Genomic DNA, 18,933 nt, shown 5'->3' on the forward strand with positions numbered 1-18,933 from the left:
AGAGAGAGGGAGAGAGAACCTTGTATATGACTCCTTGTTTATCCTTTGTTATGGTCTCTGTTTATCAAACAACCAAAGAGTGAGTGAGTGAGTGAGTGAGTGAGTGAGTGAGTGAGTGAGTGAGTGAGTGAGTGAGTGAGTGAGTGAGTGAGTGAGTGAGTCAGTGAGTCAGTGAGTGAGTGAGTGAGTGAGTGAGTGTGTCACAGAGATAGAGAGGGAGAGAGAACCTTGTATATGGCTCCTTGTTTATCCTTTGTTATGGTCTCTGTGTATCAAACAACCAAAGAGTGAGTGAGTGAGTGAGTGAGTGAGTGAGTGAGTGAGTGAGTGAGTGAGTGAGTGAGTGAGTGAGTGAGTGAGTCAGTGAGTGAGTGAGTGAGTGAGTGAGTGTGTCACAGAGATAGAGAGGGAGAGAGAACCTTGTATATGGCTCCTTGTTTATCCTTTGTTATGGTCTCTGTGTATCAAACAACCAAAGAGTGAGTGAGTGAGTGAGTGAGTGAGTGAGTGAGTGAGTGAGTGAGTGAGTGAGTGAGTGAGTGAGTGACTGAGTTAGTGAGTGAGTGAGTGTCTGTGTGTGTCACAGAGAGAGAGAGGGAGAGAGAACCTTGTATATGACTCCTTGTTTATCCTTTGTTATGGTCTCTGTTTATCAAACAACCAAAGAGTGAGTGAGTGAGTGAGTGAGTGAGTGAGTGAGTGAGTGAGTGAGTGAGTGAGTGAGTGAGTGAGTGAGTGAGTGAGTCAGTGAGTCAGTGAGTGAGTGAGTGAGTGAGTGAGTGAGTGTGTCACAGAGATAGAGAGGGAGAGAGAACCTTGTATATGGCTCCTTTTTTATCCTTTGTTATGGTCTCTGTTTATCAAACAACCAAAGATGAGTGAGTGAGTGAGTGAGTGAGTGAGTGAGTGAGTGAGTGAGTGAGTGAGTGAAAGAGTGTCTGTGTGTGTCACACAGAGAGAGAGAGGGAGAGAGAACCTTGTATATGACTCCTTGTTTATCCTTAGTTATGATCTCTGATTATCAATCAACCAAAGTGTGTATAGGGGGTTGAATCAACGGGCCTTTGACCGTGCAGTATTCCCTAATGCGCTCTCCATATCTGGGTTCATGTCACCCCCCCTTTCACACTACATTGTGGGTCTCGTTGCCACGTATTCCTCATAACCCATTTTTCTCGCTTCTGTTCCAAAAGGATCATGCTTCAAACCTGTTGTATGATTTTAAATATTGGCCTCAGTTCACATTTGAAATCATTTCATAAAACCTTCCGTGTCCTTGGCCCAGTGCATTCTGCATTTTGGGACACATTGCCCTTCTTTGTACCAAGGTCATCTTGCTCAAACAAAAAAAATGATTATTAAATATTATCTCAATTACAAACATGAGACATTAGCAGCACTGGAATAATTCACAGCTAGAGATCGACATCATATTTGTGAGTTATGAGTATTTGATTGGGCCCCTTCCTCATCACCCTTAACAGAACCCCCCACGACTCCCAGTAAGGTTTACACATATTCCAATCTGTGCTTTGTCACAAGAACTGCATAACAGAACAAGACAGCTGCCGTGGGGTATCAACCATTTGCGTACCTTTTGACAAAAGAATAAGGCTTTGGAGGGCCTAATAAATGGCCACAGCTTATGAGCGAAAAATGTGTCAGCTGATAAACTATGTAACGCAACAAAAAAAAGCAAAAGAAGAAATCTGTGAATGCTAATTTGAAATGAACAGAACACTGAAAAGAAAGTAAACTACAGAAAACAGTCAGATGGAAAGTTTAACTTCATTTATCCTAAAACAACATATTTTTATTGTTCTCAATTGAATGTTTTAAAACAGATAAACTAAACAATGGAAAGAAAGAGACAACAACAAACAAATAAACAGCACAAAGCCTACTGGCCAGCCTGCTGCCAGGACACAGAATTTGAAAAATGTGTATGAACCCACGTCCGAATATAAACTTGGGCTCACTGGTGGGCATTTATTCCAATATACTACGCTCCAAAATAGTCACTTACAAGTTATTGTTACACAAAACAGGGAGAATGTGAATTTAGAACTTTAGTACATTAACAATTTATGTCTCTACTGACAAAACAATAGGACTTTTTACAGCTTGATAAGAGTGTGCAATTTATGAGCGAAACATGTGTCGGCGGATTAATTGTGCAATGAATACGTAAGAACAAAACAATAAATATGTGGATCTTAATCATGATGAACTTCTTAAAGAGACAAATGAAAAGAAAGCAAACTACATAACACAGTAAGATACAGAATGTAAATTCATTTTTGTAAAGCAATATTTTGATTTTCTCAATGTATGTTGTGAAACAGATATATAGGGTATGTATGGCCAAGGCAAAGAAGGAAATATTAGCGTTTATTCCTCCTCTACAAACGGCTCTAGGCTCTTGAAAATCACAAGTCTTCATGACATAACCAACAGGTAACAACGACTGAAAATGGTAGAAACGTGCGTCAACAATGCACACAGATGTCAAATGCAACAATAAGAGACCCCCGAGGCAAAGCGTCAGATAGGCACTTTAAATACACCCCATGCATCAGCGCGTCCACATACATCGAGCCATCGCCCCCGACAGGCAGCAGTTAATGCACACACGGCTGCCAACCACGCACTGCGCTGTCAGCGGCACAGCAGACGGATGCGGGGAACGCCGGGGCTAGGGCTGGGGCTGAACGGAACTGAAGCCTTGTCTCGCCAGAAGGAACCCTTTCTCCTTGTAAACGCTTTTTGGCAGCGAGTGCTGCCTGGAGCAGGTGCGGCCGGCTGGGGGCGAAGGATGCTTTCACCCCCTCCCTGCTCATCATGGGTGTTGTTATTCTGAGGAGCTGGTGGGCCATGGGCAGAGGCTGCGCTGCTGGGGGACACGATGCTGTGTGTGCTTCTGAGGGTGTCGGCGCGGGGTTGGAAGGGGTTGGGAGTGTGGCTGAAGATGGAAAGATGGACGTGTGTCTGTTGCTTCGGATTGATGACAAGCAATCACCAGCCTCAGACCCACCCATCGCCTGCCTGGAAACCTATGCACAACTAGTGATAGGGAATGCCCACCAAAAAACAGGAAGGTATGTCTACTAGTACAACCAGGCACTGGCAGCAGTCAGCGATTAGGGACATTGCATCTAGACAACTAGAGGCCAGCGGTGCCCACCAAACACTGCCAACATAAGCCTACAAGCAATGCCAGAGACAGCTAGACGTGCCCACCAAACACCAGCGAGGCTTCTCTACTAGTAAAACCAGGCACTGACAGCAGTCAGCGATTAGGGACACTGCATCTTGCAAGTGCAACTAGAGGCAGCAGTGCCCACCAAACACTGGCAAGGCATGCCCCTCAGCAGAGACAGGCAATACCATGATAGTACTCAATAGCATCAACCATGGACTCTCCCCTAGAAACTGACAGTGTCAACCACTCTCCTGCTAGGAACTACAGCTCCTACCAAACACTGCCAGGGTGCCCCAAAGATCAAAGCCAGAGGCTGCTAGACGTGCCCACCAAAGTCCAGCAAGACATTCCTACTTGAACAACCAGGCACTGACAGCAGTCAGCGATTAGGGACACTGCATCTTGCAAGTACAACTAGAGGCCAGCAGTGCCCACCACACACTGGCAAGGCATGCCCCTCAGCAGAGACAGACATTGCCATGGTAGTAATCAATAGCATCAACCATGGACTCTTCCCTGGAAACGAACTGTCAACCAGACATTCTTCAGCTAGGAACTACCAGACCCTATCAAACTCTGCCAGGGTGTCCCAACAACCAAAGCCAAATACAGATGTGCCCACCACAACCTGGCAAGGCATGCCCCCAGCAGAGACAGACAGTGCCATGGTGGTACTCGATAACATAAAACATGCGCTCTCCCCTGCACAGCTAGCGACTGACCAGGCCAACCAAGCACTGTCCAGCTGAAAAGTACCAGATCCTATCAAACACTGCCAACGTATGCCAACTAGCAAAGCCAAGGACAGACTGGCAAGGCATCTGTACCAGGACAGCCAGACACTGCATTAGGGATCCTGCATTTTTCAAGACAACTAGAGACCAGCAGAACCCACCAAAACATTGCCAAGACCTCCTAAGCAAAGTCAGAGACAGCTAGATGGGAAACTAGCTGTGAAGACGCACCAGAGCCCCACAAAATACCTACAAGTTAAGGAAGGGACCTGCAAGATTCCGAATAGCTATACGTGCCACCCTCAAGACCTACAAGAAAATGAAAAGACTCCGAAAAGACTACTGTGCCTCCCAAAGACCTACAGTACAGTAGAAGACGTTTAACAGTACGAAAAGGCCTAAACATGTACGAAAGGCTATACAAGCCACCTACTAGAGACTGCAAGACTTATAAGAGAACTACAGGCTTTTCAGACTCAAAAGAACTACACATGTCAGAAAAGAATGTCAAACCATTTTCACACCTTCGATCACCCTCAAAAAAACCAAAATGGGGCTCTTCACCAAATTACTCACGAGTTTCCCAGAATTAGGTGCAGGGGTGCAGGGGTGCAGGGGTGCAGGGGTGCTGGGGTGTGGAGTAGTGGGGGGGAGGGGATCTCAGATTCCAGATGTTATTCCAGCACTTAGATCCAGGGGTTACAGGTTATTTCCTCTTAAATGGGGAATAAAACACAGGACCAGAAATACATGGCCAGAAACAATGAGGCTTTCCACATTTGGGGAAAATAACAGGCCCAAAAACCACATCTGTGCACCACCATCTTGGAACAGGTGGTAACTGGATGCAAGGGCTTTCTTTTTACCCATGGTGTGGGTGGTGAGGGTTGGAGAGAGCTGCGGGGAGCATTTGCGACTCCCCCATTGTGCTGGAACTGGGTGTTTGGCGGCCATGGCAGTAGCTGCCCACAGCGCCTGCCACTGCGCATCCAGGTCTGGCATTCTCAGAGCCAATTACCTCGGGAGCAGAAGCACCAGGTTACCCAGAATAACCCGGGGCAGTAACTACCTACTCCCCCAAACTCCCCCCCCCCCAACCCTAGGATCCCAAAACATTGTATCATCACACAACAGGGCCCCAGGATGAGAGCTGCTAAAATGGCATATCAGGCTGCCTCTGCCAACTGATTGGCTGATGGGGACAGGTGATGTCAGTTCCTGCACGAGCTCTAGCATTCCACTCCATGGCTGCCTGTACTGGCCTCTAGGCTGGGGTGGTCTTTGGAGTCTGCTTGAAGGGTTAAAGACACCCTCTTTAACTATCGCCATTTGCAATGTGGAATTAAAAAACTGCGGGGGGGGGGGGTGGAGGGGGGTCTTTCTGAGGGACGTGGCCCATGTAGTTAAGGGCGTGGCTTAAGAACACAGTAAACTAAAAATCTGTGCTTCCGCCATTGCATCCACCTGTATTATATATTTACACCTACAACAAGCCAGAACTATTGTCTTCGTCAACAGTTGTTAGTTGCCTAAGAAAAATAAGAAACAACCATGGCTTCGTTGTATAGAACATTGAAAATGTTTCAGTTTTGAAATGATGGGGCAGTGAAAGAACTAGAACGAGTCTCTTTGAAGTTACATAAAAGGCGGTGTATTATGGTTGCACTGCAGCAGAGTTAAAATGTTTTTTCTACCATCGGGGTGATGGCAAAAATTTAGAGCCCCATAGGCACCCGTTTCAGCACCTGCTTTTTAGAACTGCCGATGCTGAGCACCGGCAGGACCCGGCCCACTTAAAGCCCTAGGAACAATAGTGCAGTGTTTGTCTCTTGCGGTATGAAAGACATGTTTTACTAGTTTTAGGGTTGGTATTCGTGGTGACGCCGAAGATATAATTTTGTGACTTCGGTCCTGGCCTTAATAAAGCCACCTTTTCTCAACCCTTGATGACGTGTCTTCATCACCGCGACATATATCTGAGGAATGACTGGAGTCACGTCCCGTATAGGACCACTTCCAGCAGCGACAGGTCCTAGTCTGTCTTGGACATGTACGTACCTCGCACTCAGGTTACCGCGTGCCTGGGGACCGGGGCGGGGCCTCCACGGGGTAGGGTAAGGCGACTGCCTTAGGCGCCACCACTCGCTGGTGCGAAATAACAAGGTGAGGACACGAAAAGGGCGTTTTGTGAGCAGCCATTGAGCACTGGAATCTCAGGCATAGTTTTAGACTGAAGCACCCTAAATCCTCGCCCCATTCTTGTGTTTACGTGTCATATTATATCCTTACACGCCTGAGAATCGAATGTTAATCTGTAAGAAAACCCGCAAGAGGCGCATTGAAGCTGCCTCTTAAGCACTGTACTAAAAAAATAAATGAACAGAAAGAAATTAAGGGTCAGTGGTTGGAATGTGTTCATTGGGTGAAGGGTAATTCTCTTGAACCATAACCCCCCGCCTGGTGGAAAGAGCTCCAGAGTGTGAGATCATTGTAAGGTTGCAGTCTGTATCACAGCATTTATAAGATTTAGGACACGGCTGCGGAATTCTCGGCAGCACGGGTTGTTTAATTGCAATTAGGTGGCCGGGGACCAGTAAAATATGGATTTTCGATTTGGGAAATGGATAAAGGTGGCCATAAATTCTGCAGCCGTGTCTGCGTATAACGCAGCGGCACGTCATGCATTAGAAGTGCAGTGGTTTCGATGTTCTATCACAACTCTTTTGAATAAAAGTTCTGGAACTTTAAGAGAAGTTTTTCTTTTCTGTGAAAAGTGCCTGTATTCGCTTCTAGCCGCATACTGAATTTGATTAACATTTATAAGCTTGCAGAGGCCGTGACTACCCAGAGGGCCCCGCTTCCGTGCAGATTGCCATCTCTGGTGCCCGGTTACACTCTCTGATTACTGAAATGCAGCTTTTATCTCCGTCCTGGGCACCTTTCTCAGAGTCCGCCAGGGGCGGTGGAAAGACGCCCGTGAGAGGAGGCAGTGAGCGTAGGTAGTGTCCGCCAGCAGTCCGAGGGCCAGACCCAAAACACTGTCAGGGACCCTCTCCCAAACACACATGGAGCGCCAACCTGGCACTGTCAGGGCACCTACTCAGTACAGTAGGAGGCGCAGAGTGAAACCTGACATTGCCAGAGCAAACAGGGAATGAACGCGCCCATCACAGAATGCCATCTTTTGAAGGGCAGTGCCCACCCACTGCCAGAGGATGCCCTTAAGCAAAGAGAGGCGGCAATCCCAAATAAACACTGCCAGTGTGTCTACCCAGCATAGGCAGAGCCGCACAGCCCAACCAGGCACAGCCATGGCATCTGACCCACAAACATACCTAAAGAGTGCGCCCATCTGTGTAATGGCACTGGCAGAGAAGGGCAGTGCCCGCCCATCACCATAATGGCATACGCAAAGACAGGCGGGCAGCGCCAACCAAACACTGCCAGGGCATCGTCCTCAGTAATGAGGGCGCCCAACAAACCAGGAAGACATCCCCCCTGCACAGCGAGCCAGGCTCAGAGGGCATTTACTGTCAGGGCACCTCGTTAAGTACTGGCAGAGACAGGCAGTGCCAGCCGAGGAATATGAGGGCATCCCCGCAGTACAACCAGCGTCAAATCGTGCCAACAATCCCTACAGGTACAAGTTACCGGCTCTGCCACCGACAGGCACTGCACAGCAAACATAACAAGGATACCCACGAGCTCAGCCAGAGACGCACGGTGCCCACCACACACCACCCGGGTATTCCCAATCCCCACCCACCTCTCTGATCCTCGCCACCCACCCCACCCTCCAGCAACCATACAGACACAAACGCCAAGACAGTGCCCATTGAACACACTGGCAGGCATGTCTCCCAACACTGAGGCAGTGCCAAAAAACGCTGTCAAGGCACCTCACCCACGCCCATGCTGAAACATACTGGCAGTGCCCAGCAGGCACCGTCATCATACCACCCCGCTGACTTCAGTCCGGCCAGGGGCAGACAGTGCCAACCAGACTCAACAAGGCTCTCCCAATCTAACTCTAATAGCCCCCCTGAGCTCAGCCAGGTACCAACCAGTGTCCACAAACCTTACCAGGGAATCTCTCCCAAAGCAACTGTACCATGGCATGCGGCTGCACTGCGCTGTGACCCCCACTGCACCCCCTCCCACAGCGCAGCCTGGCACAGACCGTGCCCACGGGACCCTACCAGGAAAGCTCTCCCAAACCAAGTCTCCACCATGGAATCACCCTTCACCCAGTGCAGCCAGGTGCAGATAGTGCCCACGGGACCCTCTCCCAAACCAACTCTACCCTGGCACCACCCTCCACCCAGTGTAGCTGGGTACAGACAGTGCCCATCAGCCCCTACTAAGGAATCTCTCCAAAACCAACTCTAATGGGACACCCCTCCAGCGCAGCCAGGTACAGACAGTGCCCACCAGACCCCATCAGGGGGTAACCTCCGACACAGTGACAAGACCCGCCCAACACTTCCATCAGGACCACCGCTCCTCCCCAGCCCGATGCCCTGCGTAGCCAGGCGCGGTCACTGTCCGGCACTGTCAGGGTATCTCCTCCACCCCCGGGAGGCAGAGTACCCCCCAGGACGGCTCGTGCGTCGCCCTGGTCGCCTGTCACAGCCTCCCTTCCTGCAACAGTTTGCAGCGCCTCCCGCAGCGCCGCGATGGCATGCTCAGGTGCACGCACCCGCCCTCCCGCGCTGCAGTGCACGCCCCTCCCTCCGCTCACCTGGCCCTGACGAGGTCGCCATGTCCTGCCCCGGCGGGCTCCTGTCCCGTCCTGCCCCGCCGCTGCCCTGCTCAGGTATCCCGGGCCCCGGAGCTCACATCCGCGCAGAGCTCAGAGCGCAGGCGGCTGCATGGCTCTGCTCGGCGGCGCTTCCCTCGGCTGCCTCTGCTGCGGCTTCGGGGGGAGGGAGGAGGAGGCCTCCGCCGGGCTGGGCAAGTGTGAAGGAGCGGGAGCGGGCAGGGCGCAGGAGAGAGCGCAGGGCGCAGAGAGAGCGCGGGAGGAGCGCAGGGAGAGAGCGCAGGAGGACTGCAGAGTATACTCCGTGAAAGACTCTCTCTCTCAGCCTGTGTGTGACACACACGGCAGACTGCAAGGCGCAGTGAAAGACTCTCTCTCAGCCAGTGCATGAGACGCACACGGCAGACTACAGTGCGCAGCGAAAGTCTCTCTCTCAGCCTGTGAATGAGACACACACGGCAGACTGCAAGGTACACCGTGAGAGGCTCTCTCTCCCAGTTTGTGAATGAGACACACACGGCAGACTGCAGGGTACACCGTGAGAGGCTCTCTCTCCTAGTCTGTGAATGAGACACACACGGCAGACTGCAGGGTACACCGTGAGAGAGTCTCTCTGATGAAAGATACCGTGTGAGAAACACACGCATGCACCCCGTGAGAGTCTCCCTCTGACTCTTTCTACATGAAACTGCATGAGTAAAGCACGCACTACAGGGTAAACGGCGAGAGGCTCTCTCCCTGCCTTTTTATGAAAGACACCCGGATATACGCACACGCACCCTGCAGGGGTGAGGGAGTCACTCTGTCTCCGTTCCTGCCTATGTAGGACTCCGCGTGAGAAACACACGCACACACCGTGCAGGGTACAATGTGAGTGTTTTTCTCCCTGGCTGTCTACGATTGACACTGCGTGAGAAACACCCAGTCTTGCATCTCGCGTGTAAACTGTGAGAGAGTCACGCAGACTCGTGCCCACACCGCGCACGGCACCATGCCACGCGCACACCCCCCACGCCAGCTGTAAGGCCCCTGCATAGTCAGCCTGTCAGCCAAGCACATATCCTAAAAAAACAAGTACACCTCTTAATGTACCGAACCTGATACACATGCATGGGATTTTAATGCACAGTATGATGAACATACACAGAAGCAAGATATAGGCAGGGACACCTGAATTATGGGATAAGAGAGGACCAAAGTATGTAGAGTTAATTCAATTATGCGTCACGAATATGGCTGTTATGTGGTGAAATGCGGCACGTTTTGTGACAGTGACCTCACTGTTCTGTCATTTTTCGGTCTCGCCTAGGACAGCGATTGCGTGGTCTTTCGCTAAACATATTGTTGGCATACGGTGGCTTTAGCGCCAGCCCACTCACTGGCATGTGCTTTTGTGTGTGGGATTTTCCTCCTCTTCTTGTGTTTGTCCCTTCTCTGCAGTGATTCATTACTATGTCCTATTAGTGCTTGCTTTTGCAGGTGCAATTCTTTTTTAAAGCACTCTACAAGAGTGCATGTGTTTTCCAACTGTTTCCCTCATGTGCTTTCCTCCCCCTCGCCTCAGTGTTATTTTCGCCTTTGTTCTCCTTGTCCCCAGCCGGATCCACGTTGCTGTCTGTCCTTTGATTACCACTGGTTTACCATCCCGACCCATGCCTCCAATGACGCCCCTCCAACCCAAGGCCAATGGATGACGCCCCTCCAACCCAAGGCCCATTGGCCCTGTGTCGTTTCCTCATCCACCCCCCTGCTTCCCTCCCCAACGTCGCTTCTACTCCCACAGACTTTAAAAAGTAAACACTTTCACACTTTGTTTTCTTTTTAGTTGCCAATTCAGCTCGGACGAATAATTAAAAAGAAAGAAAAATGTCTGCGGCATTTTGTTGGCGATGGATGTGTGACACGTCAAAAGCTTTTTTCCCATTCTTTTGACATGTGGCACAGGGCCAGGGACGTCAGTAGGTTCAAAACCTCTTGGCTTTACCACTGTTTTTTATACATGCTTACCTTGTCTTGGAAAAGGTTTTGCCTCTTTAGTAACAGTTTAACACCCAAGTACAGCGAGCGACAAACAGCTGGAAGGAGGCCCGTCAACATCTGTGCAGTGCATTGCACGGCCTAGCAGCACAGTGTTACATGTTTAGTAACTTTGCATTCATTTGAGCTATAAACAAAATTTAGATTTTGTATACATGGTCTGGAAATTATGTTGATGATGGATCAGGTGGCAAATGTGTGAAATACCACATAATTCTATAATTCCAGTGGCCATGCCTATCAGACAGTGTGGTACATGTACAATGCACTGCAGTGTGAAGTACATAGCCAACTGGAGACACATACGCGCACAACCTCCCCCCCAACGACCTACTAAAAAACACAGACTCACCCCCCCCCCCCCCCCCCAAGGCCCTACACTGACGCACATCCTGCAGGGTAGAGTTGTAGAGGCACTCACATGCAGCTACAGACCCCGAAGGCACAGTGACAGTCGCATAGCTACACAACCTCCTGGACACACTGTACAGCATAAGCCCTGCAAACATTCTGTGAGATGTGTCACACATATCAACTTTCACAAACAGATACACATCATGCAGACAATACTGTGAGAACTACACAAACTCACCCTAGCACATTGTCTGAGTAACGCGCACCCACTGAAGGGCACCATTTTGAAACAAATGTCCACTGTTAGACTTGGCCCTTTTTGCAGGGTCATCCCTGAACTGTTTGCCTTCCCCCTGGTATTTTTTCGGACCTGGTGTTAATGGTTTTAGGACACTTGGCACTTTATCACTGCAGTCCAGTGTAAAGTGCATGTGCTCTCTATGATACACGTGGTAAGATCGTTCTACACCTGTTTGGTGTATTTAATTTACCTGTCAGTCCCTTGCACAGTGGTATCTCATATACTCGGGGCCAGTAAATTAAATGCTACTGGTGGGTTTACAGCACGGCTTGCGCCACACACAAAAGTAGCCTTTCAAACGTGTCTCAGGCCTCTGCCATTGCAGGGCCTGCGCGCGCAGCTTACTGCCGCTGTGACGTGGCACCTAAAGTAGGTGCCACGTCTGTGACTCCCCTTTTACTACATATCAGTCACCCATAGGGTAGGCCCTAGCTAGCCCTATGGGCAGGGTGCGCAGTAGGTAAAAGGTAGGACACGCGCCTTAACTGGGTGGCAAGTCCTGGTAGTGACAAACAGCCATTTTGGCTTCTCACTACTATGAGGCTGCCCTCTCATAGGAATTCCTGACATGAGATGAGTAGCATGATCAAGTTTGGCATGTTTGGAATAGTGGTAACAAATGCCACGTAATGGTGTTCGCAGATTTATTATCACTATTTTAGAAATGTTACTTTTAGAAGTGGGCATTTCTATGTGCATTGTGTCTTTGTGCCTGCCTGTTGTGTATTGCATGTATGGCTCTGGATGACAGGAGCTAGGGAGGTGCAGTGACTCCGGAGGGGCTGGGTGAGTCAGCGTTAGAGGCTGAACAGGCCGATCTGTATTGGGAGTAGTGGAGGAGTAGCACCAGGACCTGAATAGGACTGTGCCTACCTTACACAATACTGGCTCCTACCTCTGTGTTGTGTCTGGGGCCAGAGCCTACACTGACAAAGGAAGATGTTGTGCACTGCAAAGAAATGTGTAAGTGCCCCCAAGAATTGGTTTGGACCGGGCACAGAGTCCTGTGCCAGGGGAAAACAAAGACATTTTGTAGTATAAATATAAGGGCTATGACCCCATGTTTTTTTGGACCTGCTTGGAGCTGAAGGACTGCTGGGTGCCGGGAGGAACCACCATGAAGGACTGCCCCTCTGCTGGAGGGCCCTGTGAGCTGGCCTGCCTGGGCCCAACTCTGCCCACTGAGCGTGTTGTGAGCGCTTAAAATTCCCTGGCAAGCCATCAGCACTTTGGAGTGCCCTGCTGTCCCCTACAAGCAGAGTGTGGCGAGCGCTGTGCAACCAGTCGCCGCAGGAGCCGTTTGACTACTTGTTTTCACAACGGGGATGGTGCTGGCCAATGCTAGATAGAGATTCCCCTAGCTTCACGGAATTCAGGCCAGTGTCGGTGGAACTGGTCATTGATCTGGTTAAGACGGTAAAATCAAGATCCCCGTCTGAACCATGCCTCCCGTCAGTCTTAAAAATGATTCCAGACTTGATAGGTACCAATTTAATGAGTATCTGCAATGCTAAGTTTTGCTCAGGCACCTACCCTTCAATATGGAAAAAGGCCATTATTCAACCGTTGCTAAAGAAAAACAATCTCGACCCAGGAGAAACCAAAAACTATAGACCAATTGCACGTCTACCTTTTCCAGCGAAGATCCTTGAAAAAATTATGAATACTCAGCTAGCACAGTTTGTAGGAGACAACAAACTGGTAGATGACACCCAATTTGGCTTTAGGAAAGGACACGGCACGGAGTCTGCTCTTATCAAAGCATCAGATGAAATCAGAATGATTCTGGATAAAAGAGGTGCTGCAGTCCTAGTGCTTCTAGATTAATCAGAAGCTTTTGACACGGTTGATCATGCCACCTTGATCAACCATGTCTCTGCCTTAGGTGTCGGACGAAAGGCCAAGGCCCTTCTGTCCTCTTTTCTCTTCAAACGGACCCAGTCAGTCAGTATGGGCAAATATAACTCATCAGTCTTCACTCTTCCCTGTGGTGTTCCGCAGGTATCGCCGCTGAGTCCGACTCTGTTCAACCTATATGTGACGGACTTAGCACAAGTAATTAAGACCTTTGGAATGGGCCTCACGTCATGCTGACGACACGCAACTAGTGCTAGCGGTGCATTAAGACAGGGAGGCAGTGGCGGCTAGCTTTCATGATGACATGCTGGCCATCAGCTCATGGATGGCAAATAACTGCCTCAAATTAAATTCAGACAAGACCGAGATAATGGTCTTCGGTAACCTTACCTCAGGATGGTCTCCGACATGGTGGCCAGCGGAACTTGAATCCCTACCTACCTCTGTTAAGAAGGCCAGAAACTTAGGCGTCATGTTTAAAAAGAGCCTCACTTTCAAACAGCATGTCAATGCTGTGGCTCCTTCGTCCTTTCACGTTCTAAGGATGATAAAAAAAATGGCTACCTTACCTCCAGATGAGCACTGGAAAAACACTCATCAGTGCCCTAGTTATGTCAAGAGTTGATTACGGTAACAGCCTTTTAATTAATGTACAAGAAAATGTTTTGAATAGGCTGCAACGGATACAGAATGCAGCCGCCAGGATATTGTCAGGCACTCCAAAATTTAAGCCAATTTCCAATGTGAGGTGCCCGCTACATTGGCTGCCCATAAAAAGAAGACCCAAATTTAAGGCGCTATGCATTGCCTATAAAGCAGTTCATGGTACAGGACCTGAATACCTGAACAAAGCTTTTCGGGCATATGCGCCCAGCAGAGTCCTATGCTTCGCAGACGCCAACCTTCTGACCGTTCCCAGAACAAACAAAGTTAACTGGGGCGACAGAAGATTTGTAGTGGCAACGGCTAAACTTTGGAACCTGCTTCAGCTACAAATCAAGATCAGCTCAATGCTGCTATCTTTCAGGAAACAAGTAAAAACCTGACTAATTGAGCAATAAGAAGCCTTCCCGCTTTTTTTACAGTCCATAGCGCTGAGACACCCTCAGGTATTTGTGCGCTCTACAAATTGCTAACATAACACAATGCTGTTCTAGGAGCCTGAGAAGTGGGCTCAGCTTTCCTCGATGCGGCGGGTGCAGGGCATGTTCGTGCCATGAGGAGATTGCCTTGGCTTCCCCTTGATTTGTGCACCGAACAGCAGGTGGCTGTGCTGTGGGCGTGGGGCTGCCTTCCCCAAACCAAGAAATTGCGAAGGCTTTGCTCCATATTCGGTGACAGAGGAAGTGATCAGCCAGGACAGGACGTGGAGATGGGACCAGAAGCCAGGCAGCAGTTTCCTGACTGGGGGGCGGGGCTCCCCGTAAGGAGGAGGAGAACCCATCGTGTTTGCTGAAGTTGTTGGAGGCGGGGCCGGCAGCCAGTCCACAGCCTATGGGGATGACGACTGGAGCCATAGCCAGCTCCGGACCCTGAGTGACCCCGACACAAGGAGGAGTACCAGGGGGTGAGACTCAGCAAGAGCTGTGCTGGCCCCTGATACAACAGTGACAGCGGATGAGTGCTTTGGGATCCGGGGTGCCTCGGGTCCCGGGCCGCGCTCTCCTTTTTCTGCCCCCGTGGCCATTAGCAAACCTTATTTGGGTTGTTAGATTTGGGGGTCTCTAGTTGGCACAGGTAGGTACTTGTGACAAATAGGGACCCCTGCCTCTAGTCAGGGTAAGGGGGTACATTCCTAAAATAACCCCTGCTCACCCCCTTGGTAGCTTGGCACGAGCAGACAGGCTTATCTCCGAGGCAGTGTGTAAAGCATTTGTAACTCAGTGACAACACTACAAATGGGCACCACACAGTTCTATATTAAAAAATAAGTATTCTTTATATAGACTTCACACAAGACCACAAATTACAAAATCCACAATACTATACTTAAAAATTGTAGTTTTAGCTTAGTCCAGTTCAGTTCTTAAGATGCAACACTTTGCGTCAATGTACCTTACGATGCGTTGCGCTTTCACAACAAGCAATGTTGCAGCGATGGAAATGCGTAAAAGTGCAGGTGCAAAGAAATAAAGATGTGAAGATCTTCCAGATGTGGTACGCTTCTCCGATGATGCGAGAAGTCTCGGTTCGATGCGTCAACTACATCGGCGACACCCTTGATCAGCAATGTGACAGCAACAGGCTCGGCTGCGGCACTCTTCTCTGATGTTGCGAGAGGCTTCCGCACAATGCGACAACTACAGCAGCGACATCCAAGATGCGACGGCAGCAGCTCTAACGGCGGCATGTTTCTCCATGGATGTGAGGCGCTTTTCTTGATGCGGTGCAATATGACAGCTACAGTGGCGACATCAACGATGCAACGGCAGCAGCAACGACGGCAGCACGCTTCTTCCTCATTGTGCGACACTTCTCTCAATGCGGTGCAATACGGCAGCTACAGCTCCAACAATCACAATGCCACAGCAGCAGCAGCAACGGCGACACGCTTCTTCCTCGTTAAGTCGCGCTTCCAGATCCTTGCAACACACAGTCCCTCAGACGGCCCAAAACAGCTGCAGGCACTTCCAAAGAACTCTGGGGAGCTGGGGGTTGAAGTCTGTTGTCCCTAAGACTTCAACAGGAGGCAAGCTCTTTTCCAAGCCCTTGGAGATCCTTCCCAAGTTGAAAGTAAAGCACACAAAGTTCTTCCTCCTCTCTTTGGCAGTCAGGCAACCACTGCAGGCCATTCCCCTAAGCAGCATTTCAGCTTAGGAATAGTCTCTCCTCAGTTTCTTTAGGTTCCTCTCCTCAGCAGAGGTTTCTTCTTGTAGTCCAAAAGTGACCTTTTGTCTTGGGATCAGGGTCCTAATATTTATACCCCAAATTCCTTTGTCCTCTGAGGGCAGAGGGGCCTTTGCCCAGTCCAAACCAGTTCTGGAGCACTCTGTTTACAAGACTCCTTCTTTCCTTTCACAGTGCAGGGCAGAAACATCAGCCGCCACACAGGAGGTGGAGCCAGCCTTGTGGAGGGAAAGCACAGCCCTGGAGCACTTTGTTGACATGATTCCTTCTCTTCTTTCACAGTGCAGGGCAGAGACATCAGCCGCACTACAGGAGGTGGAGCCAGCATTGTGGAGGGAAGGCCCAGCCCTATTCAGGTCCCAGGTGCAACTTCTCCCACCCATCTAGATGCTATTCACCACTGGGCTGACTCATTCTGTCTCTTGGAATCCCCCAGCCCTGTCACTCAAACTCCAAACAAGGAATGCACAACATAGCAGAGGCAGGCTTTGGATAGTTAGGCAAGACAATACCTACTTTCTAAAAGTGGTATTTTCAAACACAGAATGTTAAAACCAACTTCACTAAAAGATGTATTTTATCATTCTGAGTTCAGGCATAATAAACTCGAATTTCTACCGTGTTTCCTGAGTCAGTTAGGATTATAAAATGTAATAATCTAACTGCCCATTCTGGCCTATGGAGAACAGGTAGTCTTGCAATAGTGAAACACAAAAATTGTTGTAATTCACTATTAGGACATGCCACACACATCAGGGCTTGTCCTACCTTATACTTACAATGCACCCTGCCCTTGGGCCTACGATAGGGGTGTCTGATATGAAGAAAAGGGAAGGTTTAGGGACTGGCAAGTGGGTGCACTTGCCCAGTCAGCATGACAGTCCCAGACTGCACACAGGCTCTGCAATGGCAGACCTTAAACACTTTTTACAAGGCTGCTTCTGTGGGTGGCACAACCAGTGCTGCAAGCCCACCAGCAGCATTTGCATTTACAAGATCTGGGCACACTCAGTGCACTATACTAGGGTCTGACAAGTAAACCAAACAAGCCAATCATGGAATCACTAATCCATACATTCATTTACAATAGGGAACACTTGCACTGTGGCACTGGACAGCAGTGGCACAATGCCCAAAGCATCTAACACCAGCAAACAGCAAAAACGCATGAGGCAAAAGTAAAAATGGAAGGGAGACCCACGCCAATGGTGCCAGGTCTAACATGGGTGCACACGGAGCACCGAAATTAGTCCTGCACTTGCTCCCCTAAAGTCAGCTGTGATGCATGGTCGCGGGCAGCTACGCCGCATGGTCGAGGGCACCTGCGCGCTTTCTAGTCTCGGGCAATATTTGTCGTAAGGTGGCATTGTGGGGTGAGCCCAGTACGGCGCCCCGCTTAGGAAGGTGCTGACGTGGGAATTCACAATGATGTGGAAGGAGTAATCCCCATTTGTAAGTGGGTGCCGGCAAGGATATAATTCTCGCAGGATCAGGATAACAAGCACTCGTCCATGGGGTACCCTATATGTACAGTGAAGTACTGGTGATTCTCTAGGGTGTGCCCTCTACAAATGCTCCTGGGGTGTACTACAGAGGATATGTGTGGCATAATATGCTATATGAAACACAAATATATCCGGAGCTTGAATCTGCACAAATAAATGTCCTTATTGAATCAGAACAAAACAGACGATCTTCTTTTTAGTCCTTCATTTATTCTTCACAATTATATTCCAAACTTGGTCCTAGCTAGGACCAAGTTTGCAATATAATTGTGAAGAATAAATGAAGGAATAAAAAGAATATCATTTGATTGTCCTGATTCAATAAGGACATTTATTTGTGCAGATTCAGGCTCAAGATATATTTGTGTATTGTCTATAAGGTAGAGAATTTTCCCTACTGGTTGGTTGATGGTGGATGACCATTACCTTATCCTTTGAGCTATTTTTGGAATGCTATCTTACTGTTGTTCAACTCAGCGCCATTGTCACCCAGTCATCTGGCCGCTATTGTATTGTTTAATATGGTATATGATATAATGCTATGATGTTCAGGCCTCATGCTTGGTTCTAAGTGTACCCTTACCAGCAGTTACTAGTTGTTTTTCTTACAGTGAGTTCTAATGGTTATGACAGAGGCCCGATTGGCCCTGTCGTGTATATAATCCCTGTAAAGTAATACTGAGGGGTCGATTCCGATCCTGGAAAAAAAGCCGCCGTACGAATCGTATTCGTAGCCGAATCCGTATGAATGGAAAAATTCCATCCGACCTACGTAGTACGATCCATTTCTGTCTATTCCTGTACGATTATCAGCGATCCGTACGAACCACAGTCAAAGACCCGTACAAATTAGCGTCGGAAATCAAACCGTACGAATTGTAAACCTGCCGTACAGCCATACAAGTACGATCCAGTTCGGGAACCCAGTACGCGATTTTTACGGGCCAAAGTAGTCGTGCATGAAGAATGATTTGTACGGAAAATATCGCCTCTCAGCAAGCCGATTCAACACATACGAACCATTTACCCCTCGATCAAGCGTAGCGAACTCCTCACCCTTCAACGGCCAGTTTAAGTCATCCGCACCTACAAGTATGACACGCACACACCCCGATCAAGCCTACGCAAAGGCCCCCCAGCCCCCAACGGCCCGTATAAGTCACCCGCACCTACAAGTACGACCCACACATACCCCGATCAAGCCTACGAGAAGCCCTCCAACCCCCAACGGCCCGTATAAGTCAGCCGCACGTACAAGTACGACCCGCACACACCCCGATCAAGCGAACGCGAACCCGCCACCCCCCAACGGCCCGTATAAGTCACCCGCACGTACA

At 49.4% G+C, this 18,933-nt stretch overlaps 1 protein-coding gene across 1 annotated transcript in view; it reads right to left on the bottom strand.

The window, feature by feature from the left end:
- PITPNM3 (PITPNM family member 3) overlaps nt 1-8,846 on the bottom strand; it is a 1,845,859-nt gene extending 1,837,013 nt beyond the window's left edge. Inside the window, exon 1 of the mRNA XM_086954539.1 lies at nt 8,678-8,846. Coding sequence (XP_086810665.1) covers nt 8,678-8,699 — 22 coding nt within the window. The 5' untranslated portion in view covers nt 8,700-8,846. The remainder of the gene's footprint in view (nt 1-8,677) is intronic.
- Nucleotides 8,847-18,933: the final 10,087 nt, after the last annotated feature.

This window comes from Lissotriton vulgaris, chromosome 2_1 (assembly GCF_964263255.1).
Source record: "Lissotriton vulgaris chromosome 2_1, aLisVul1.2, whole genome shotgun sequence".
Taxonomy (NCBI): Eukaryota; Metazoa; Chordata; class Amphibia; order Caudata; family Salamandridae; genus Lissotriton; species Lissotriton vulgaris.